This window comes from Heptranchias perlo, chromosome 36, assembly GCF_035084215.1.
Source record: "Heptranchias perlo isolate sHepPer1 chromosome 36, sHepPer1.hap1, whole genome shotgun sequence".
Lineage (NCBI taxonomy): Eukaryota > Metazoa > Chordata > Chondrichthyes > Hexanchiformes > Hexanchidae > Heptranchias > Heptranchias perlo.
This window is the reverse complement of record NC_090360.1, coordinates 16,111,748-16,137,332: the sequence shown is the minus strand read 5'-3', so window position 1 is coordinate 16,137,332 and position 25,585 is coordinate 16,111,748. Positions and strand designations below refer to the sequence as shown.

Below are 25,585 nucleotides of genomic sequence, written 5' to 3'. Positions count from 1 at the left end.
GTAGAGGCAACTGCTCTATCATTGGGACTTGCAAGCTGCTTAGAATCCACTTGAAAATGAATATTGACAGGGTCAGCCCCAGTAATAGATATTTTAAGACATTCACGTCCACATATCTGCAATCTTAGTTCTGAATTCTAGAACAGCTCGGCACAAACCTGACCAAGTATGTCCGTTTAATAGTCAAGATTGGTTGCCCCCATTTTCTCTTCCCCCCCCCCCCCACACCACTGAAAGCAATATCTTGATGGGGTTTTGGTTGATGACTGTTTACAGTCACAGGCTCAGTGCAGGACTGGATAAGAACTGAGACAGACAAGACTTGAAAAAAATCAATCGATAAAGTGACTCACAGCCAGTCTGTAATGAGGTGCATTGCTAATGCAAATAAAGTAGATTCTTCATTATTGTAAATGCAACCCTGTGGAGTTTCATATAATTGTGAGATATGTGATGCAGAATGTCATCATCAGTAAATGATTATTTCAGTTTTTCATTTAATTGTGAGCAGAATTCTGTGTCGTTCATATCTGACTTTTAAAAGGTCAATGAAAGTCACAAGTACTTCTTGTTCAAAGTCTTTCCTCTTTTAAAAATGTCAATTTTAATGCTGGACGGAGACATTCAAGCCAGGTCTCCCTCCCGACTAGGCCACTCCGGTGATGCCACTGACAGGGAGCATTCCTGGGTGGATTGCAGCCACTCCATAGGAAAAGGGGTGGGTTCGACTGCAGTGGTTCTGAAGCTGCCTCACTGTGGGAAACTACACTCCAAATGCAAACATCCTAACTGGTAGCAAGGTTTCCTGCAGTGGCCAACTCCATATCAGTCCTTGGGCTTGCCTAAAATTACCCCCTTCCCCCACCCCCTCCCCACCTCACTATGAGGTTCCTATGGAGCTGCTCCAGATGCTCCCTTCAGTGATGTCACTATAGTGGCCTAGCAGCAAGAGGAGCCTAACACAAGGGTCCCCTTAACAACGTCAAAACCGACATGTTTTTTTAAAAGTCTGAAGAAATTTCTGGTGAGTAGATTTTTCTATAAAAAGCAAAGTACTTTCATAGAATCATAGAATCATACAGGAGGAGGCCATTCGGCCCATCGTATCTGTGCCAGCTCTTTGAAAGAGCTATCCAATTAGTCACACTCCTCTGCTCTTTCCCCATTGCCCTGCACATTTCTCCTTTTCAACTTTATATCCAATTCCCTTTTGAAAGTTATTATTGAATCTGCTATTGAATCTACCTTTCGGGCAGTGCATTCCAGATCATAACAACTTGCTCCGTAAAAAAACCTCTCCATTTCCCTCCTAGATTTTTTGCCAATTATCTTAAATTTGCGTCCTTTGGTATTGACCATCCTGCCAGTGGAAACAGTTGCTCCCATCTACTCTATCAAAACCCCTCATAATTTTGAACACCTCTATTAAATCTCCCCTTAACCTTCTCTGCTCTAAGGAGAACAATCCCAGCTTCTCTAGCCTCCCAACATAACTGAAGTCTCTCATCCCTGGTACCATTCTTGTAAATCTACTCTGCACCCTCTCCAAGGCCTTGACATCCTTCCTAAAGTTTGGTGCCCAGAATTGGACACAATACTCCAGCTGAGATCTAATCAGTGTTTTATAAAGGTTTAGCATAACTGCCTTGCTTTTGTACTCTATGCCTCTATTTATAAACTTCAAGTTTTTTAATGGCCTTATCATCAACTTGTCCTGCCACTTTTAAACAAGACGCATTCCTCCTTGATATTTCTTTCCTATTTAGGTCATTTTATCCATGTTGTGAAGATAATAGAAGGGGTTTCAGTCTTAATTACAGCCTTAGACCTAGACAGGAACATTGTGACTGTTGGGTTCTAGCCAATGCTTAATGCTTGGTCCCAGATTCAAGGCTCCAGAGAGCTGTCACATTGTACTCACTTTACACTGGAAAACCCATTGTACTGAATTGGTTTTGCAATATGCTGTGGCACCTGGTGTTGTCAAATCTGCCTCTTGTACATTGTGGACCTTATTTCAGGGCACTGAGTAGCAACAGAGAAACAATTCCACATGCACAATTTACGCAATTGTGCATGTGGAATTTACAATAATGACATATTTTCATTCTGTATGGACCTTCCCAAATGTTTGGGAGATATCTGTACTTATGTGAAAACCATTTTGTTGACCGGTATTGATAGGCTGGAACTCTTGTGGCCGGAAAAATGGCAGCCGGCATTGCCAACAGCACTGGTATTTGCAATAGTAGATCCTGAGGCAGTCTACTAGTCTAGAGGTGCTGGTATCATCTCATTTACATTAGGGTGAGTACTGAGGCTGAGGCTGCCTTCAGTGGTAGCACCATTATAGGTGAATTGATGTAAAAAAAGGTCATGCTACGACACAGGCAATAGACGGAGGACAACACAGACATTATGGGATGGATGGCTGACCTAATACATTCTCACTCGAATGGAGGGGCAGTGAATTCTTACAGGCTCTCCTTAAAACTAAAAACAATTTGATAGCCAAATATCAAAGCTACGAAGACCAAATGAACTGATCTCCAACATATTTTCTTCATTGTGTATAAACCATAACCTAAAAAGGCAACTGGTACTGAGAGGACTTGTCTCCAACGTACGCCCACACAAGGCTGCTGCCTGCATTCAGTCAGTGAAGCTGTCCACGACCGACTGGCGCACTCCAAGGTCCAGGAGTACATGCTGCAGGACGCACTGAGGCGAGGGGCGACCTACGCAGAGGCTCTATGGGGAAAGGCCACCGTTTAAAGCCCTCCCGCCATTGTATACTGAGGGGCTGGTATCAGGGAAAAACCCCTCGGGCAGAATGTAAAATGAATGTAATGTATCTGTAACCTGTAATGACTGTAATGCAATGAAGCACCCTAGGGTGCCATGAACTGTATGTACAATGTATGGTGCGTAACTATTAATTGTACTGGGACTGTTGATTTGTACTGTATGTACCATTGCAAATTGTATGACCTGTATTGCATTGTTTGAAGAATGACTTGAATTGCATTATATGTACCTTTACAAATTTTATGAATAACGTTTATTTTGAAATATTTTAAAAAAGTGAAGCTTCAATTATGCCTCAGTTATTGCTGCCAGTACAGAGACAGCTCTGTCTCATTTATGTCACTCCTGAGGACATCATGGTCTTGTCACAGGAAATATTCGAACCACTTAAATAACCTCCTTCAGAGAATAAGACACTGTCAGCCCGTTCAGCTGATTAGCCTGAGGGAAAGTGACACAGTTATTCTAACTCGTATCTGAAAACTAGCTGATTCCCTCCCCCCATAGGGCGTGACACTAACGTTTGGTTATTAGCAATAATTAGGCAATATCTCACTCACCTGATCCCACACTGATCTCTAACCTCAAAACTCTCTCTCTCTTTCTGTCCGTGTCTCTCTTCGTCACAACCTTTACTTATTTTGTTCTTTATTTTGTTGGTCACTGTTTTTCTGAACTTTACCTTGTTTCCTTGAGCTATCTGCTCAAATTGCATTCCTCTGCCCTTTCCTTATATCCTTTTACAATCTTTGGTTTCAAATATTTATCCAATTCTTACATAAATAACATAATTGTCTCTGTCTCAATAGCCATTTGTGACAAAGCCTTCCAATTGTGTGAAAAAAATACTTCTAACCATCTTTTACTTGTAATGTTCCTGAATTTATGGCCCCATTGTTACTGACTGTGAACCTGTGTTAAATCAAGGCTCATCACCTGTTCTAACTCATTCTTTAAGAGGACACTGAAGCAATGGAACTTTTGAATTCTCTCAGTCTTCTTTGTCCGACAATGTTCAGGCTTTTACGACTCAGATTGGTGTCACTTAATCAGTACTTCCTGATTAACCCATTATTATTTTCTGCCCGACTGATGTGCTGCACCAGGAGCTCTGGGCAGGGGTGGGTTGGCCATATGGGAAATCAGGAGATTTTCGGAGTGCCCCCCCATGAATGGTTCCATAGAGCTGTATGATCAGCGCCGTGCCCCTCCCCTTGTTCCGTGAGGGTCCTGAAGAATCCTGCATCCTTTCGGGGGAACAATTCCGGCCCCTGGCCTCAAGTCTTCACTTTGTTTTTTCTAAAAAAAAAAGTTTTGCTTCTAATTCCATTTCACATCTATCAAAAGCTCAACAGCCTCTTTTTCAAAAATAAATCAACTTTATTTGGAATACGTTTCGTATTTGCTCGTTTTGGTGAGTTTTTTTTTTAATCTCCTGATAAAAACAAGTGTCCGTTATTGCCCACCAAATCCCTGGAAAGTAGACTGTAAGTGAAACATTTATCGGACTTCAGCTGAACAGGAACAAAGGAAAAAAGAGGGAACACAAATAAAAAGACTTGTCCCAATATCAAGATGCTTAGATTCAAGATTGGCGACGGTTAAATTAATGATGGGGGTTGGTTCGTAAACACCCCCCGCGCCTCTCCATACAATGTTTCATAGTTGAAGTGGAACAAGATAAAAGGCATCCCAAGCAGATCAGAAAGTATCTGAGGTGCCATGTCACTATGCTACCAACCCTAACAAGAGGCTACAGCACAATTACCTGCCAAAGATGGAAGACAGCTGCCTCTATAGGCTCCAGTCAGCAGAAAGCCAGTTGTAGCACATTGCCACCTACTACATGGATACCTACAGCCAACCTGCATGGCACTGTCAGTGGCAGGTAAAGTCACTAACTTCCTCAGCATTACTGCCTCCTGTTCATTCCAAGCTAGCACTGCTGCAACAGCTAATGGGCTACGCACACAAGTTGCTGCATTTCCCAAAGTACAGGGAGTCACTGATGGCAGCCTCATGGCTCTCCACTCTGCAGGTTCCTGCTCATCTTCTGTCACTACCACTTTCTCCTCCTCATCTGTACATGGTGACTCACCCAGCGCTATCTCCTCAGTCTCAGTAATTGCACCCTCCAGGATGTGTGTAGCTGTGTTGGTGCTTGTAAATATTGATGAGAGGGGTACAGGGTGCTGTGAGGGGTGCTCTCTTTTTCTGGGCCAGAAGGAACAAAGGTTAGAATGCTAGTACAGCAGATAACTTTACATGGAGCTTGTGTTGTTCGTGTGGTTGTCTATATGCCAGTGTAGCAGTGAATGTGAAGGGGAATGAGGCATAAAGGCAAGATTGTCTTGCCCTGAGTTTGGGGGAGACCTATGTATTCACCTTCTCCCTACTGACTCAATGCTTTTGTATGGAAGAATATCTAGAGTGGCCTCCTCTAAGATGGTCATGGATTTGTGATTCCTAAGCCCTTCTCTAGTTTGGGTCTCTTCCCTTATATTGTGTGCAATTCAATCATGCAAGCAGAAACACTCTTGAGATGCTATAAGTTACAGAAGTACATGAACGTGCCCAACCTGCAGTCATTAAATGATGATGGATCATGCAGTTGGGCTGTGATTTGAAGTGTGAAGCCATTGGTAGATGTCAATGTCATTGTTTTCAATTGTACGTTGCAGCCTGAATGTGTGCCCTGCTGAAGTATGGGCATGCGCAAAATGCTATGAAAGAGCTGTAAGGTCGTGTGAAGGCTTGATATGAGCATGTAGTAAATATGGAACAGGTTAACTGGGCGTGATATTGTTGGGAATTCTTACCTTGCCAGGTTCCTTAAAGTAAACTGTCTTTTGAAATATTTATTTTTACGCCCCACAGATACAGTACCCGGTGTTGAGTGTGGCCATTAAGTCCTGCCAAGCAAGGGGGTGCATGGCTCTGGGGAAGATGCCCCAGACTGCCAAACAGAACCTTTCCTCGTGCACCAGCACACTCCCTTCACCAGTCAAGTGTTGCACTGCTCCACCGCTTTCCTACAGACTCAATTTCGTGCTTCTACATTGGATTAGCCTTGCCTTGCTTTCCACTCATACAGTGAGATGGCTGAAAAAATCTTTCAATATTTAGCCACTGTAAAGGCTGAAATAATTCTTGCTCCCCTACGTGGCCATTTACCTTAATTTGTCTGCATCTCCTTACATTTTCCCAGCAGCCTTTTACTGTTGCGTCACGCTGCATATCCCACTCAGTAATCTGTTACGCTGCCCATGTCTGGGTCAGTGTGCGCATGGAGCATATTCAAATTATTTATTTTAGCTGACCTTGCAAATTCAGGCACGGTCAACTCACCTATCCTTATACAGATTATGGGACCCCATCACATTGCACACACTGTGTGCAATGTGATGGGGTCCCATAATCTGTATAAGGATAGGTGTTTCCTATGTGCAGCATTCTGTTATTATTACCTTTTTATCCACATGAGCTTCTATTGAATGGTTGCTGTGCAACTATCTGGAGATGTAACATAAACTACCTCTGTTCACTCTGTGCCCGTCTGATTAATTACCAGATCAATCACTCTAACCTACTTTTTGAGAATATAAAGACCAATCTTTTAATGGCCTGGCTGCTAAAACTTGCATTCTTCCCTTTGCCAAAGGCACATATGACAGGACAGAAGGAATGGGATGTGAAAGGACTTCCATCTTAAAGTGTCCAAGCTGAATTCAACCACTCTGTTCATCCTAGTGAGCCTGTTGACATTCACAAAACCAAAATCTACTTTTTCAGCTTTTGTTACCTTTCACTAAACTCAGAATGGGCAATAACAAATGCGAAACCTACCATCGATGTCTAAGACCATTGGTTTCCAAGCTGGGTCCCCAGGCCCTGAGGGATCCATAAGGAGGATGCCAGGAGAGGGAACCACGGAGTCTGTGAAGTCATTGGGTTTCTGAATTTTTCTGCACCCATTGAGTAAATGGCATAGTATTCCTGCCCCACTATACTAAACAGATATTTTCTGCAATGATGCTATTGTCCCTTTGGGTCGCTGACAATGTCATTTGGAAATTTGGACAGGGGTCTTTGGGAACAAATCAATACTTGCAGCAGGTCACGTACAAAAGTTTGAAATCCAGTGCCTAAGATTGGTTTTGAGTGAGTATTTCGATCAATAAAACCAACGCTCAGAATTACACCACCTGATGGCAATACATGAGATTCCTCCCCTCTGACAGCTGACACTCAGTCACACACGAGTGGTTATCTCCATCTGTCCGGTTATTAGAAGACCAACTGAGCTGATGTGATACACATTAGGAATCGTGCACGGCAATTACTAATCGTTACTGCTTGAATTCACTAATGTTGGAGAAAGCACTTACCACTCATTTGTACTTCAGGTACCACTGGCTGACCATCCCTGAGAAAGCAAAATAAAAATGGTTCAGATGCTAGAATAATGCTAAATGCAAAAAATCTACCTGTACATAATGTAATGACATAGTGTAACACAACAGATACTCATGTAAAACACTGCATGTACCTGAAACATTTTCAACTACCAATTTAATGCCAATACAATGGAAGCTTTTTCATGTCACTTTCAATCTGTCCTGCAAAATATTATCAAAATGAAGCAGGAGTTGGCGCAGGCATTATGTATAAACAGATCAATAAGGGCCACAGCTTTAATTTATGGTCTGCACTGACTTAAATGATAGGCTGGGATGGCATTGGGATGCAGCAATTAGCCTCAACTTTCCTGGACTAAGGAGGGGAAGAAATCATCTGGAGATCTGGCTCCTGGTCCTTTTGTAAGTGACACTTGCTGGAAAGTGTAAGTGTGTGTGGGTATCAGGTGAAGACTGGACTGTGCATAGATGTTAAAAACTCTGCCAATTCGCATTGTGTGGGTTACTTGGGTGAGGTATCAAAGATCAGCAGACACTCATGCAACTGTGTCCCAACTTTCAATGGAGGGCACGAGAACATTTCTGGGGGAGGAGATTTAAAAAAACAAAAATAGCAGAAAGTGACAGTAGGTAGGGTTTGCCCCAAACAGAGCATCTGCTCAGTGAAGTCCTCAAGACAACAAGAATAACAACTTGCATTTTTATAGCGCCTTTAACATAGGAAAACGTCCCAAGGCACTTCACAGGAACAGAACCGGACAAAAATTGACACCGAGCCAAAGAAAGAGACATTAGTACAGGTGACCAAAACCTTAGTCAAAGAGGTAGGTTATAAGGAGCGTCTTAAAAGAGAGAGGTGGAGAGGCAGAGAGGTTTAGGGCGGGAATTCCAGAGCTTAGGGCCTAGACAACTGAAGGCACAGCAGCTAATGGTGGGGAGAAGGGAATCGGGGATACATAGGAGGCCAGAATTGGAGAAATGCAAAGACAAATAATTGAGTTACAACATGGATATGAAATAAGCAAAGAATGTTTCAAAGGGGCTGCTTATGCAATGTTGATCACATTGAGAAGGTCCCTAAGCCCTTGCATTTAACATAATCAGCTCAATAGCAACCATGCCTACATTACACCAAACATGTGAACTGCCAGACAATACCACTCTCCTCTTAGATTAGTTTTACAGTTTAAATCATGTCCATACCTCTCATTTCTAAATTAATTCTCTCGCAAAATTTGAAGGCCTCAAAACAATCAATAAAATGTGAAGAATAGCCTAAAATAATGGCTTGAAAAAATTCCCGTTCATGTGTCATTTCTCGTCCCCTTGATGCGTCGTTAACTTCATGTTACTGAGTGGGATAAAGGAGTCTGAGATCAATGCTGCAAACTGCAGTGCAGCTTTACACAGCCAAAAAAGCATATCATTCAGCTCTAAACCTCTCTGATGACAGTTTAATCTGTTCATTGGCACTAAGCCATATTTGTCGAATAAAATGGCTCCACAACAACATATAGGTCCATATTTTATTGGGCATCACTGTTTCTTAATAAGCAGAGAATCAATGTAAAACACTTTTTTTAATACAGTCAGGGTGTTCAAACACTTTGATTGTTTTGACTGTTTGGTCCTGAAGTCAAAAATGTTTTTTATTGGCAGTCATTTTTTTCCCCTCCTCTGCACTAGACCAGGGTTCAGTTCCATGGGTGCCAGCATCTCTCGTGTACCTCATCCAAATAGCCGCTCCTCACGTGTGACCTTAGACAACAACTCTCATCAGGCCATTCAGCTCTGGAGGCCATCACAACCAAACCCATTCCTGACCTCAGCAGATGTCTGCTGGCGTGCACTATTCAACAGGGAGTCACTGGAAAGCAGTCAGGAATAGGAACAGGAGCCTTGCTAGATTTTATGGCCCAGGGTTACTGAGGCCAACTGAAGCCTAGATTTTGTGCTCAAGTCTCTGCTGTTGTACCCACAACCTTCTGACTCAGAGGCAATAGTCCTACCACTGAGCCATGGCTGACACCATTGAACCTGTGATCTTCTGGTCTACATACATAATACTGCCTTTATCCATTAGACCCTCAGATAGTGAATTTCTGAATTCGTATTAAAGTGACAAATGTCTTATTTTGTTCAGATCATTAAGTGATGACATCAAGCAGGGCCCGATGTCTCCAGAACAACTTCAAGCACCCTCGTTTGTGAAAGGGAACCACTAATGAAAATAACAGAGAGGCTGCCAATAGCAAAACAAAATCAGTCACTGATAAACTTCACAAATGACAATTGAGAAACGTGGATTATACATTCAATATCCCAGAATATTCACCAGTCTTGGAAAATTCCTAGTGACTATCTCACAGTCATACTCAATGGTAACCAGTAAGCATCCCCTTTTGTCCGTGTCAATTAGAGTGGCATTGGGTGGAGAGCCCAACAACACCAGAAGACCATTATTCACCCCAGAACAATTAAAGTATTGTGAGCTGGGATGATTGTCATTGCCTTTGTTGGGCCAATATACATGAAGCATTAAATCACAGCTGACCAGTGCTATGTTTAATGCTGCCATTGGGTACAGGGAAGAAAATTACCCTCTGCCCAGCACAGGTTGATTTTAATTGGTTTAGGATTTTTTTGGGGGGTGGGGTTCATACTGGGAAAAATACTTGGGAAAATTCTGTCATATAGTTACCTGGTGAAGCTTCACACTGAAGTAGCTCCGACTATCTCCATCTCTTTGTAAATCTACTGAAAGGTTTACAAACTATTCTGATCGACAATGCATGGTGGTGCAATGACATCACCATGCACCTACAACATCACCACACACCAATGACATCACCATCCAGTGACATCACCGTTCAATGACATCACCATGTACCAATGACATCACCATCCAGTGACATCACCATCCAATAACATCACCATGCACCAGCGACATTACCACGCACCAATGACATTACCACACACCAATGACATCATCATGCACCAGCGATATCACTATGCACTACTGACATCATCACGTGAATCTGCGTTAATGGCTGAGGAGATTATAACGTAAAGTGCGTGAAATCTTTCAAAGCAGAAAAAAAAGCTCAGGCAAAGCAGCTGCAACTTTGTAATACAAAAAAATGGATGGAAATCCAAAGAAACCTGGACTGTAGTTAAAAAGCAAAGCTTTAACATGTCTGCATAAATTTCTGATCAGTGAGCGGGCCTGCCAAGTCATTTCAAATTAAACAAACCCAGTTGCCATAGTGCTCAGCTCAGTGAAAGCAGAAATCTGTAATTGTACACAAAGTGTTTATTAGGGCTGAGCGTGAAGATCCTTCCATTCCTCCAACGCTGGCCTCTTGGGGTAAGCAGCTAAAAACTCGTAAGTTATCGGTTTAGACCTTTGTTAAGCTTCCTGCTACTTGTCTAAGTAGGACCACCTACTGGGCGCTCCTTGCAGGGCTTATGGGGATCTAGGTTAGAATAATACTGTCCTCCCCCTCCAGTGATAAGTCTATCCTTCCAGGTTCTATTAGTGCGCCAGGCTGGTTGGTCAATCATCAACAGTGCCCTGGAGTGCTGTGGACCTGCCTGGTTCAGAATTAGATTACTGATTCTTCTGCAGACGGTTGATTTGGTTTGTCAGGCATGACACCTTGCAGCCACCTCTACCGCAGAGAAACCCTGCTTACCTGTCCCTAACCCCCAATGAGAATAGTGACTAGTATCATATGCATACGACATAATCATTTAAGAACATAAGAACATAAGAAATAGGAGCAGGAGTAGGCCAATCGGCCCCTCGATCCTGCTCCGCCATTCAATAAGATCATGGCTGGTCTGATCCTAACCTCAAATCTAAATTCATGTCCAATTTCCTGCCCACTCCCCGTAACCCCTAATTCCCTTTACTTCTAGAAAACTGTCTATTTCTGTTTTAAATTTATTTAATGATGTAGCTTCCACAGCTTCCTGGGGCAGCAAATTCCACAGACCTACTACCCTCTGAGTGAAGAAGTTTCTCCTCATCTCAGTTTTGAAAGAGCAGCCCCTTATTCTAAGATTATGCCCCCTCGTTCTAGTTTCACCCATCCTTGGGAACATCCTTACCGCATCCACCCGATCAAGCCCCCTCACAATCTTATATATTTCAATAAGATCGCCTTTCATTCTTCTGAACTCCAATGAGTAGAGTCCCAATCTACTCAACCTCTCCTCATATGTCCACCCCCTCATCCCCGGGATTAGCCGAGTGAACCTTCTTTGTACTGCCTCGAGAGCAAGTATGTCTTTTCTTAAGTATGGAGACCAAAACTGTATGCAGTATTCCAGGTGCGGTCTCACCAATACCTTATATAACTGCAGCAATACCTCCCTGTTTTTATATTCTATCCCCCTAGCAATAAAAGCCAACATTCCGTTAGCCTTCTTGATCACCTGCTGCACCTGCATACTAACCTTTTGATTTTCTTGCACTAGGACCCCCAGATCCCTTTGTACTGCAGTTCTTTCCAGTTTCTCGCCATTAAGATAATAACTTGCTCTCTGATTTTTCCTGCCAAAGTGCATAACCTCACATTTTCCAATATTGTATTGACATTTTCCAATATTGTATTGACATATTTCCTTCCCACCAACACACAAGAAGCCAATAAATGGGGGAATTCTCCCAGTGACCTGACTAACATTCATCCCTCAATCAACTTCATTATCTGATCATTAATTTTATTACTGTTTGTGGGACCTTGCTGTGCATAAGTTGACTGCTACGTTTCCCCACAAAACAACAGTAATCAGACTTTAAAATTACTTCATTGGCTGTGAAGTGCTTTGGGACGTCCTGTGGTCGTAAAAGGCACGATACAAATGCAAGTTCTCTGAGTCGTGGGAAATATCCTTTGCTGTGTTGCTGCATATGGGTAAAATGGACAAGAATGGCTAATTACACATGTACTGTAACTTAGGGGGTGATTTTAAGCCCCAAGAACGGGTGGGTTGGGGGCGGGTGGGGGTTGAGAATAGTTTATTTTTGGGTCGCGACTGCAACCCGGCTTTATTTCCAGGTTTAAAATCGGCGTGTGAAAGTACAGACTTCCCACTGGGAATGCAAAGTCCAAAAATTTTGCGGTTGCAACCCAAAAAAACAACTATTTTCAACTCCCACCCGTCCCCAACCAACCCGTTCTTGGAGTTTAAAATCACCCCCACAGTCTTTATTCGGACAGCAATACCCAACAGGTAAGGAAGTGATAAACTTTAGTTCTCAGCTTTGGATCAGTGATAGCACTCAACTCTGAGTCAGAAGGTCGAGCGTTCAAGCCCCACTTCAGAGATTCAAGCACGTAACCTCGGATGACACTCCAATGCAGTACTGAGGGAGAGCTGCACTGCCGGAGGTGCTGTCTTTTGAATGAGATGTTACACTGAGGTGCCCTCTTAGGTGGATGTAAAAGATCCCATGACACTAATCAAAGAAGAGTAGGGGAGCTCTCCCAGTGTCCTGACCAACTTGTCTAAGTAGGACCACCTACTGGACACTGGCTTCTTAAAACATTCCTAAAAGTTTAATTGATCATTTATCTCATTGCCATTTGTGGGACCTTGTGGTGCACAAATTGGCTGCTGTATTTCCCTATATTACAACAGTGACGATAGTTCAAATCTACTTGTCTGTGAAGCACATTGGGATGTTCTAAGATTGTGAAAGGTGCTGTGTAAATGCAAATTCTTTCTTTCGAACTTCCATGGACAGGATATCAATCTGCAGGATTCTCAATGGAGCTGCTCATGAGTTGCCACATAGCTGAATTCAGCTCAGTGGCTACATGTTGAGAGAGAAGACCTGATGAGTGCAGTTAATCTGAAATTTGATTTTTTTTTTTCCTTTATTGATATACCACTAGACTGAATGATTCCAGGTGACTTCGTAGAATTGGGTCTTGCAACTCGGCAAGTAACATTCGCGCCAGACAAGTGCCAGGCAATGACAATCTCCAACAAGAGAGAATCTAACCACTTCCCCTTGACATTCAACGACATTACCATCTCCGAATCCCCCACCATCAACATCCTGGGGGTCACAATTAACCAGAAACTTAACTGGACCAGCCACATAAATACTGTGGCTACAAGAGCAGGTCAGTGGCTGGGTATTCTGCAGAGAGTGACTCACCTCCTGACTCCCCAAAGCCTTTCCACCATCTACAAGGCACAAGTCAGGAGTGTGATGGAATACTGTATACTTACCTGGATGAATGCAGCTCGAACAACACTCAAGAAGCTTGACACCATTCAGGGCAAAGCAGCCCGCTTGATTGGCACCCCATCCACCACATTAAACATTCACTCCCTTCACCACTGGCACACAATGGCTGCAGTGTGTACCATCCACAGGATGCACTGCAGCAACTCGCCAAGGCTTCTTCGACAGCACCTCCCAAACCCGCGACCTCTACCACCTAGAAGGACAAGAGCAGCAGGCACATGGGAACAACACCGCCTGCACGTTCCCCTCCAAGTCACACACCATCCTGACTTGGAAATATATCGCCGTTCCTTCATCGTCACTGGGTCAAAATCCTGGAACTCCCTACCTAACAGCACTGTGGGAGAACCTTCACCACACGGACTGCAGCGGTTCAAGAAGGTGGCTCACCTCCACCTTCTCAAGGGCAATTAGGGATGGGCAGTAAATGCTGGCCTCGCCAGCAACGCCCACATCCCATGAACAAATAAAAAATACTGCAAACAATGAGGCAACACCATTTTGCGAAGCTTTACAAAAAGTCTGCCTTACCTCATGGCCTTGATTTTTATTTGGCCATTTTCAGTGTCACAAGTTCTCACTGCATCGTCCAAGGTCATGCCCATGGTACACGTATCACAGATGTAAAGAATCTTGTCCTTTGGCTTCAGGCTTCCTTCCAAACTGGCAGGGGAATCTGGCACTACCTCCAGCACATAAACGCCTTGCCATTTACTGCCTATTCCCCCTGTTAACTTTAAGCCTGCAGCAACAAGTACAAACTAGAATGAGACCAACAGCAAAGAATATTAGTAACACATTGACTAGAGCATGTTAATATAATCACCAGCTTCCTGTGGGAAATGAAAACCAGTTAAGATCATTTACTAAATCTTAGAGTCATTCTAACCAAGTTTAAAAAAACTAAACACTGAGTTTCCAAATATAACGAATGACTTCTGTTCCCAAATACACATTTCCTCTTCATCAACAATATAAAAATGTAATGGATTGCCAAGGCCGGCGGTCTAACTGAAACTAGCTCTGCTGCGTTACTGCGGCCAGAACATTAACAGCCTTCTTTCCAATTCAAAATATGTTTTTATTATGATAAATAATAAGAAATCTAAGTGAGGGGCCAAAGGCTTATCGGGCAGGACATCGTCAAAGTTCAAATTAGTAGAAGAGAAAATAAAATAAACTAAGAAGGAATGGTTAGCTATGTGAAGCCTGAATGTTAGATTGTAGGAGGAAAGGAAGAAATGCAAGTCTTTCTTTCTTTCTTTTACTCGCAGGTCTATCGAAGCCCAAAATATACTGTGTGTGAAATATTCCCGTTTTACACTATTAATGAAAATAAACGACATAAGGGAGTGATTCTAAAATGCTCTCATCTCAAGGAAACTTGAAGATGATGTCATAGAGGGTAATGGTACCTGGAAGTGATATCATAGACATTATGGTTCAAAGGTCAGATATGAAGTCCAGGAATTTCTATCCATAAATTTAAGATGTCATCTGAGCTCCACAATAAGGTCACTGCTTTATAATCAATTCTGGGTCTGCATTAATCTCTGTGACATTTTTAAGTTTCCTCATTTCTTCCCTATCAATGTAATACCCAAGATGGCACAATGGTAAATTTAGCCACAATTTCCATCTGAATACACAATTATCAATGTCACCTCAAAAGACGATTCGGCTATCAATGCCAAAGCAGCGAAAATGTAGCTGGTAGGAGAGGGCAAGCGATGTCCTGACCTGACTTGAATACTTTCTGCACGTGCCTTGCCCAGTTTGTACGAGGAACAGCAAAACTGGGAACAGGAGGCAGAACCAGCCTTCCAATTGCACTTGTGCTGGATGTAAAAAAAAGCAGAGAAAATCCCAAAACCGAAGCCTGGGGTCACCAAACCGCCAGGTCTCGATTTACCTTATCTTTACCGCCTCGATTCTTTTCAACCCTGGCAGTGTCCTGCACCTTAGGGCTTGGCCAGTCACCTAGGTTTCTCAAAATAAATTGTGCCCACCGTGTTTGCTTGTGGAACTGAAGCATCAAGTGAAATCAAACGATTCTCTCTTCCTTACACCAGATTTAAAGAAAATGAAAGAAAAATGAAAAACTTGCAAAATAGTCAAGAAAATAATACAATATTGAACATGGACATTGTTCAATATAAAATCTGATGATGTTCTTAAACAATTACAGACTCAGCATTATTCATTAAGCTACAGTGAGAATGTAGAAAAGGTGTAAAATTGTCAGGCCCTTTTAACTGGCATCTTCTGTCATGTTTCCCAGTGGGTTGTGATGATTTCCATGTAGCCAGACATTACACTCAACCAACCAAACAAAGCATTTTAGTCAGAGTTTTGATTTCAACACAAGGTGGCCATTTTTATGTTAAGAAAAATATTTTAGAAAAATATTACACAGTAGCCTGGTGATCATAACACTCGAGTTACATGTTGTTTATGGTTCCCATTTTAAGAAACACCCCATAAAACAAGCATCTCACTAGAACATACATGGCTCCCAAAGGGAATCTTATCAAGAGGGTCTACTGTATTTTGCAGTAACACAAGGTACTATTTCATGGAATTTTCCAGCATGTTTTTCTTTCTATATACAAGGCCAACCTCCGTATAGTGCTTATAAAAATACCAGCAAGTACTTTTTTTAGTAGAAATAACATCACTTCTCAGTGTGAGGCAATTACTTGGAGGCAAAATTAAAATTAAAAGCAACATAACTCCAAGGACAGTGTAGGCCCACTACAAAAAAAAATGTCAATCAAAGTCCCCTTTTGCTACGTACCTAACTGTCCACTTGGCGCTTTCTGTAGGATGATATCAGGGATCTTCACCAGAGGCAGTGGTGGAAGCAGGTTCTGGGCAGCTCGGCCTACCATCAGGGTCAGTTTGACAGGAGCTGATCGTAGCAAGTCAATGGCATTCTCATGCGATATGTTTGTGACATCAAAGCCATTTACCTATATCACGATGGAGAAGATAACGTAAATGAACCCTTTTACCTTTCAAGTTATTTTTCTGTTTTATCTGATCGCCAAGGTCGGTTGGAGGTCGGTTCTCAGATCTGCTAATGCAGATGTCAACAAGAGCAGCCCTATGATACCACTCTCCCAAACTGTTCCCTCTCTTTTATGGGGAATGGCCAGGTGTCTGTTTTGCTACTCCCCGAAGTCACCATGTGCAGAATGATGAATATGAATCCATGACCTGACAGTTCATAGGAACACAGCAACAGGAGTAGGCCATTCAGCCCCTCGGGCCTGCTCCACCATTCAATTAGATCATGGCTGATCTGCAGCTCACCTCCATGTTCCTGCCTTTAATCCATATCCCTTGATACCTTCACCTAACAAAATTCTATCTATCTCAGTCTTTAAAGTTCATGAACAGCCTTTTGGGGGAGAGTGTTCCAAATTTCTACTACCCTTTGTATGAAAAAGCGTTTGCTGATATTCCTCCTGAATGGTGCTGCACATTCCCATACCGCCATTCATTGACTCATTGGCATTTAATGGCCTCACGTGGATATTGTTGTTCAAAGGTCACGGTCGGAAATAAAACTGGGTGAGCCAGAAATTTGAGCTGGGCTCGAGCCTATTATTCAACTTTGGCTGCACTTCAAAATAAGTTTGTTTTTTTAAATCACAAATCAGGTCCTTTGGGGCCTAACTGGAGAGGTGCATATTTAAATGCTCGTTGTGAGATCAGAAGGCAACTGGAAATTGCAAGAATTTATAAACGGTGGACTTATTCTCATATTGACAAATTGGAGCCACATGACCACAAAGAGGTGGATTTAGGTGGACTTCATCAGAAAACATTTGAGTTCAGCCCCTCTTAGTCCAGTCATCATTATTTGCACACAAATGGTTGGGAGAGCTCCTCTAAAGCGTGCTGCTTTGAAACTTAGCGGCATCATAGGTCTCCCCTCAGTGGTCCAGTGGGCAAATGCAATGTGTAGTGTGGTAATGAACCACACAGGCCAGGCGGGTAGCAGGTTTGATTCCTCATTCGTGCAGAGTTAGCTCATCTCGGCCTGGTGGTAGGCTTCAGCGTGACAACTGGCTTCAACTTTGACTGGCCAGAGAGGAAAGAATATCGGTCAGGGTTTCTGCTCTGGCTCATCATCCGGTGATTTTGGCCGGAAAAGGTGTGAACATTGAGTGAAAACAAGATCGCACTTGACTGTGATTCCACCTGCCCCTAATACCCGTCAACATTCATTGTCTAAACTCACACATGAAGAGCGGCATCTTGACTGAGTAACCAGAGAAAAAGAAAGAATTTGCATTTGGATAGCATCTTTTACATCCTCAAGACATCCCAAAGTGCTTCACAGCCAGTGATATGCCCTTGAAGTGAAATCGGTGCTGTAATGCAGGCAAAAGTAGGAGCCAATTTGTAAACGGCGAGGTCCCACAAAAAGCAATGAAATAGCTGACCAGATTAGTGCTGAGATAAATGTTGGCCATTCCTCTGCTCTTCTTCAAATTATGCCATGGGATCTTGAGAGGGCAGTTTAACATCTCATCTGAAAGACATTGCAGCACTCCCTCAGTAGTGCACTGAAGTGTCGGTCTAGATTATGTGCTCAAGGTCTCCAGAGTGGGGCTTGAACCCACAACCTTCTACCTCAGAGGCGAGAATGTTAGTACTGAGCCAAGGCTGATGCTAATTGTTGGTATGGATAGGGTAGATAAGGAGAATCTATTTCCTCTGGCAGGGGAATCCAGAACAAGAGGACGTAATCTTAAAGTGACAGCCAGGCCATTCAGGAGTGAAATCAGGAATCACTTCTTCACACAAAGGGCAATTGAAATCTGGAACTCTCTCCCCAAAAGGCTGTGGGTGTTGGGTCAATTAAAGCTGTCAAGACTTAGATCGATAGATTTTTGTTGGGTAATGGTATCAAGGGATAAGGAGCTAAAGTGGGTAAATGGAGTTGAGATACAGATCAGCCATGATCTAATTGAGTGGCGGAACAGGCTTGAGAGCTGAATGGCCTCCTCCAGTTCCTATCTTGGAACCCAACTGCAGGATGAGTCAATGCCTTCAAGAGAGAACGGGAGACGATTTGGCAGGAGGTGGGGAGAGGGGGAGAGAGAATGACAATGTCACTATGAGGTAAAATTGAAATTACTGTGAAGCAACCAGTAAAACTGCAACAATTTAGTAATTCCACTGTAACCGACAGTAAACAAACACAATATTAATATAATTGAGTATGCTGACGTTTCGAAACCTGAAAGCTATTTCCAGTGACGCTGTATTTTTAGGTACATTTCTGATATAATTTGGGGAAGGGTGGGGAGTGGTTTACAGCTTTAACAAGGTTGACATTCCATTGTAAGAGCTACGAAGGGAATTTTTTTTCAGTTCTTGCCCTGAGTTGCTACTAAATAAATAAATTAAATTCCAAAGGATTATTGACCCTCTTTTTATTAACTTCAGCCTGCGTTGTAGTGCTTAAATGAGTCAGATTACAGAGTAATGAAGAAACAGGGGATTTTTTTTCACAATGCTTTCCTGCACAATGACAGCCTATAATACAGAAGCAAACAACTTTATAATGGTGATTAGGTCTCCTGAGCTCTATAAACTTATCAGCAGATTTCAAAATATTACTAAGGAATTTATAGATTTTAACACTTCCCCTTAACAGTTACTCAGTGTACAATATAGTTTACTGAGGAGCTGCTAATGAACAAAGATGGATGCCATATATGTGTCAGAAATTCATTCAGTCTCGTCTCACTGGGATCATCTGTTCTTTTTTAATATTCACTCTCCCACATCAGCACCCTCTCCCGCTTGCCCGGTTCTGGTTCACAAAAGCGTGCTTCTCACTCCAGACCCAACTAACAAAGACAGTGCACCCTGTCCAACTCCCCACCCCCTCACAGAGACACTGTACCCCCTCCAACTCCCCACCCTTTCACAGAGACACTCTGCCCCCTCCAACTCCCCACCCTCTCACAGAGACACTGTACCCCCTCCAACTCCCCACCCTCTCACAGAGACACTGTGCCCCCTCCAACTCCCCACCCTCTCACAGAGACACTGTGCCCCCTCCAACTGCCCACCCTCTCACAGAGACACTGTACCCCCTCCAACTCCCCACCCTCTCACAGAGACACTGTGCCCCCTCCAACTGCCCACCCTTTCACAGAGACACTGTACCCCCTCCAACTCCCCACCCTCTCACAGAGACACTGTACCCCCTCCAACTCCCCACCCTTTCACAGAGACACTGTACCCCCTCCAACTCCCCACCCTTTCACAGAGACACTGTACCCCCTCCAACTCCCCACCCTCTCACAGAGACACTGTACCCCCTCCAACTCCCCACCCTCTCACAGAGACACTGTGCCCCCTCCAACTCCCCACCCTCTCACACAGACACTGTACCCCCTCCAACTCCCCACCCTCTCACAGAGACACTGTACCCCCTCCAACTCCCCACCCTCTCACAGAGACACTGTACCCCCTCCAACTGCCCACCCTCTCACAGAGACACTGTACCCCCTCCAACTCCCCACCCTCTCACAGAGACACTGTGCCCCCTCCAACTCCCCACCCTCTCACAGAGACACTGTACCCCCTCCAACTCCCCACCCTCTCACAGAGACACTGTGCCCCCTCCAACTCCCCACCCTTTCACAGAGACACTGTACCCCCTCCAACTCCCCACCCTCTCACAGAGACACTGTACCCCCTCCAACTCCCCACCCTTTCACAGAGACACTCTGCCCCCTCCAACTCCCCACACTTTCACAGAGACACTGTAACCCATCCAACTCCACACCCTCTCACAGAGACACTGTAACCCATCCAACTCAACACCCTTTCACAGAGACACTGTACCCCCTGCAACTCAACACCCTTTCACAGAGTCACTGTACATCCTCCAACTCCCCACCTGTTCAAAGAGACACTGTACCCCACCCTTTCACAGAGACACCGTGGACCATCCAACTTTCCACCCTGACACAGAGAAAATCTCTTCTTTTCCAACCCTTCCAGTTCCTACTGGTACTTTTCTCCCCCTCCAACCCATGGTAATCTTCCTCCACTCTTCTAGTTCAAGTATTCTGGAACTCTTCCCTCCACCCAAAGTTCATGCTGTCACTCTTTGCTCCCTCCCTTCCTGTTCATGTTGAAACTTTCTCTCACTGCTGCTTCTCAGCTAATACTAGCAAACTCTCCCTTAGACATGCCAGTGCACCTCTTCCAGCTTCTTCCCCCTTTCCTCTCCCCTTCATTATCCTCCATTTGCTCTTCCCTCTATTGCCATCTGTTTCCCCATTTCATTGTTGTCCATTTCCCCTTTTCAATAACCCATTCCCACTTATTTCGCTGTCAACTATTCCCCCTTTTCAATGCCTGCCACTCGTCTCCCCTCTTTCAATGCCTTCCATCTCCCCCCCACCACTGCCCCACTGACTCGTACCTGAGCTCGTTGATTAATGCACTGAAAAAGTTCTCTATCATCTCTTTGAACCACTCCCAGTGCTAATGGCTTCTGTATTAGTAGGTAGGAACTCTCATTCTCACAACAGTCCCCACCTACAGTATATAGAGGCTACAATCCCAGCCATTAACACTGGAAGCGGTGCAGAAAGCACTCAGGGACATGTTCCAACACATTAGTCACAAGGCCCAGGAGAAGTGGGACTGGAGGAGAGTGTGGCCCAACCACTTTGATTTTTGAAGGCCAATGATGATAGATCGACAGGGCCTCCAAAACACTGCCGTCAATGTGAAACGCTGATGGTTGGCACACAGAATGACCAGGTATTTAAACCTATTCTTTTTTGATCATTTCTTTACCGTTATGAGCCTGTCTCCTGCTCTTAGTCTCCCATCAGCCTTGGCGGGATTATCCAGCACATCCCGGATGTAATAGCTCTTGTCCAGTTTGCTGCGCACCATGGTGAAACCCAGACTTCCTTTCTTATTTTTCTTCAAGGTTACGAACATCTCATATTCCCGTAAAATGGGCTAAAGAAAAGAATCAGGAGGTGATAATAACAATGAATGCAACATGTATTTTTGCTCTCTCTACCCAATCACACTGTCATGTTTAAGGTGCCACTCAATGGGAATTTGTGGCTTCCCATGCATTTACCTGTCATTGAAAAGAATCTTGTGGGAAGGTGATGCAACATTTCCATTACCTCCTACTGGATGCTTTGAATTTGCTAGAACTTTTGCAGCATTTACTCCACACATGGAACTGATGCCAGAAGATGAGTGTGTAGCAATTCAATCTCCTCACTTGTGGAGGAGTCCAAAACTAGGGGCCATAAATATAAGATAGTCACTAAGAAATCCAATAAGGAATTCAGGAGAAACTTCTTTACTCAGAGAGTGGTGAGAATGTGGAACCTGCTACCACATGGAGTGGTTGAGGCGAATAGCACAGATGCATTTAAGGGGAAGCCAGATAAACACATGAGGGAAAAAGGAATAGAAGGATATGGTGATAGGGTGAGATGAAGTAAGGTGGGAGGAGGCATGTGTGGAGCATAAACACCGGCATAGACCTGTTGGACTGAATGGCCTGTTTCTGTGCTGTAAATTCTGTGTCATTCTATGTAATATTGGAACCAGTTGGAAGAGGTGCTCTTATAGTTGTATTGCAATGTGTTGGGTGCAGTATAAATGCAGCCGATGCTCAGTGAAACCCCAAACCCTTCGATCTCAGCTTGTATATATGTACAGTGGTGCAGAAATGCACCCAACTGTAGGTGAACGAGGGTTTGAATATCATTCCAGGGGTTGGAGTACAAGAGTAAGGAAGTCTTGCTACAATTGTACAGGGCTTTGGTGAGACCACATCTGGAGAACTGTGTACAGTTTTGGTCTCCTTATCTAAGGAAGGATATACTTGCCTTGGAAGCGGTGCAATGAAGGTTCACTAGATTGATTCCTGGATGAGAGGGTTGTCCTATGAGGAGACGGTAAGTAGAATGGGCCTATACTCTCTGGAGTTTAGAAGAATGAGAGGTGATCTCATTGAAACATATAAGATTCTGAGGGGGCTTGACAGGGTAGATGCTGAAAGGTTGTTTCCCCTGGCTGGCGAGTCGAGAACTAGGGGGCATAGTCTCAGGATAAGGGGTCGGCTATTTAAGACTGAGATGAGGAGGAATTTCTTCACTCAGAGGGTTGTGAATCATTGGAATTCTCTGCCCCAGAGGGCTGTGGATGCTGAGTCATTGAGTATACTTAAGGCTGAGATTGATAGATTTTTGGACTCGAGGGGAATCAAGGGATATGGGGATCAGGCGGGAAAGCGGAGTTGAGGCCAAAGATCAGCCATGGGGCTCGAGGGGCCATATGAACGACTCCTGCTCCTATTTCTTATGTTCTTATTATTACCACAATCATAGAGCGGCATGAGCAGGCAGTGTAGACGGGAGAAAATAACGCTGAACCAGCTGCAAATACATAGCAGGTTGGTCAACATCTGTAGAGAGAAAAGGCGAATGGGAGTAATTTTCGTCGTCACCGTTGGCGCAGTAAACCAGTGAGGTGAATCCACGGCCCGATATAGAAACTGCCTGATAATCATGTCCATTGATTTGACTGACCTGCTATGCTTTTATTTCACACTTCCAGCATTTGCAGCTGTTTTCTTCTTTCTTTTTATAAATACCTGCTGATGTGCCACTCTGAGAGTGGTTATGACAGTATAAGCTGGCTGTTAGCCTCCTCCATTCAGAGAGTTCCGTACCAAAAGTGCTAAGGTGCTTCAGCTCCAGCCTCTTGTGCCTCGAAGCTATGGGACGCAAGACACGTGATGTCCCTGTCCCTGCCCCTCCACCATCAACGAGTTACGTGTCTCAGTCAAGACGTCATGGCAGAGGAGCATCAAGGGGAGGCCAGGCAGAGAGGAAGGGAAAAATCAACACCACAGGTTGTTATCGTGCACCTACAAATGACTGCTTACAGGGCAGTACTGCCAGTGACATCAGAGCAGGTCACATGGACATCTTGCCAACTGGAGGTCCAACGCAGGGCCCAGAAAGACGAAAAGAGAAAAAAATAAATGCTGCTCCAGGGATCCAATATGTAATGGGATTGCTTTTGTGGTACTGAGCAATTCGGACCAGGGAAACTCTCAACTTTGAACCCTGACCCCTACTGGGTCAGCTGACCTCAACAGGAGTGTCACGAGAGGTGCTATAATTTAGGTTCAGTGTCCCTGAAACAGAGAATGAGAAAAAGTGTGTGCGTGTGTGTTACTGTTGTGGACTGGATCGTGCTCTGCTGTGATGTCCCATATGGTTGAATAGCTAGCTCACAGTCACTGTCTAGCTCACAATTAATAAAATAGCCACTTGGATGAGGTACAGCAGGGCTGCCAAAACCCATGGAAACCAAACTCTGGTGTGAGCCAGCAACTTCAGCAAAGGAAATTGAAAAAAAATAAACAAATTCCACAAGGCATTACATATTTTTTAAAATCAGGTACCTCATAAAATGGTTCAAATCTTAGAGCTGTGGCATCGTGAGTTTGGAACACGCACCAGAGTCTTTCCCTCCCATAAAATGAACTATTCAGTATTCATTTGAATAATAACAGGCAAAAAGTCAAATATGAAACATAATAATGATAACGCTATTAGTATTACTACTGGGAAATATGAGTGTAACTGAAATGTAAAACAATATCAAATTCAGTCATAATGGAAACGGAGCAATCATGTACTTAATTTAATATAAATTTAATTTAGTTTCAATCAGAACAAAATGAATTATGAATGAAACCACCTTATTTTCCATGGATAATGATTAATGACTCCTCCTGGCTCACATTTATTCCATTGTGATAAACTTCACAGAGTCAGTCACTTTATTTCTCGAAAATCTGCTTAATTTATCACAATTTTTTTTATTGAATGGGATAATCCTTCAAGACATAAGAATAGAGGGAGTTTTTCTATACACATTGCATAGACTTTGAACTACAGCAGCCTGCCCTTGACCTATATGGGTGAACCTTCCTGCTGCTGATTATTAAGCCCCTTCAGCAAAGCAGAGGGGGATTAGAGGGGTATCTGTCCATCTGTTTGCTTGAAGGAGCTGTGTGCAAGCCAAGCCGTCCTTAGCAGAAGCTAATTCCAAGCTATCAAATACCACATAGTTACTTCAGCTCCATCAGTGATACCAAAACTTGTATATTTTTTCAATTGCTTACTACGGAGAAGTTTGATGGTTTGAAATAATAGTGCAAGTGAGGGAAGGTACTTGGACAATCTTTAATGAAATGTTATAATGACTAAACTCAAGCTGTGTGAGTTCGTTTGGGAGTCACTTAACATTTTAAAATTTTAAAGACAAGAATGCTGGCACAAAGTTGCAGCAATGGCTTACTGCTCTGCACAGCATTCTGGACTGACGGCCGATTGTGCTGAAAGACAGCTGAAAAACTCGATAACCAGCTTAAAATCACAAAGGTCCACAGTGCACAGTGATTTTTTTTTTTACACACAACGTTTTATACAAACAGACTGTTTTGTCTGTTGGTTAAATCAGCTGCAGAGGGGGCTGGGCAATGGAACTTTTGCCCCATACTGGCATTGTTGCTTTCTCACAATGCACTGGTTACTCAGGGCTATAGAAAGGCTTTTCTGTACATAGTCAGATAGCTGCTGCTTCTAGACTTTAGAGTGTGCATTAGTGACTTGCTCTCTGCTGGTGACATCACTTCACAGTGTGAAAACCCTGTGCCATTTTATGCCCCATTATTGGTGGCACAGGATTCCTCCTCCATGGCACTGTAGAGGATGAGAAATGAACCTGAGGCAATGCGAATGTAATTTTTCGAGCAACGCACACAGACTCCCTATAAGGCCACACTATATACTTCAATGGTAGTGGCACTACACTAACATTTACTAAAAAATTTAACAGAATTAAAAAACAAATCATAGTTACTTAATCCAATTTGGTCAAAGTTTTCAATTATCTTCAGTGCTATTTGCTTTTATTTTATTTATTTTTTTACAAACTGGGATCTCTCTGAAATTCTTATGTCACATGAAGCCATTTTCTCCCCAACACTCAGGCA

General features: G+C 43.5%; 1 protein-coding gene across 5 annotated transcripts in view; it reads right to left on the bottom strand.

Moving 5' to 3' along the window:
- The window catches only part of ptpn20 (protein tyrosine phosphatase non-receptor type 20), a 283,839-nt gene that overhangs the window by 61,618 nt on the left and 196,636 nt on the right, over positions 1-25,585 (bottom strand). For all 5 annotated transcript variants that reach the window (XM_067972632.1, XM_067972634.1, XM_067972633.1 and 2 more), the window contains 4 exons: positions 21,337-21,507; positions 16,292-16,466; positions 14,026-14,236; positions 7,197-7,234 (listed from right to left, as the gene is read on the bottom strand). In XM_067972632.1, coding sequence (XP_067828733.1) covers positions 7,197-7,234; positions 14,026-14,236; positions 16,292-16,466; positions 21,337-21,507 — 595 coding nt within the window. The remainder of the gene's footprint in view (positions 1-7,196; positions 7,235-14,025; positions 14,237-16,291; positions 16,467-21,336; positions 21,508-25,585) is intronic.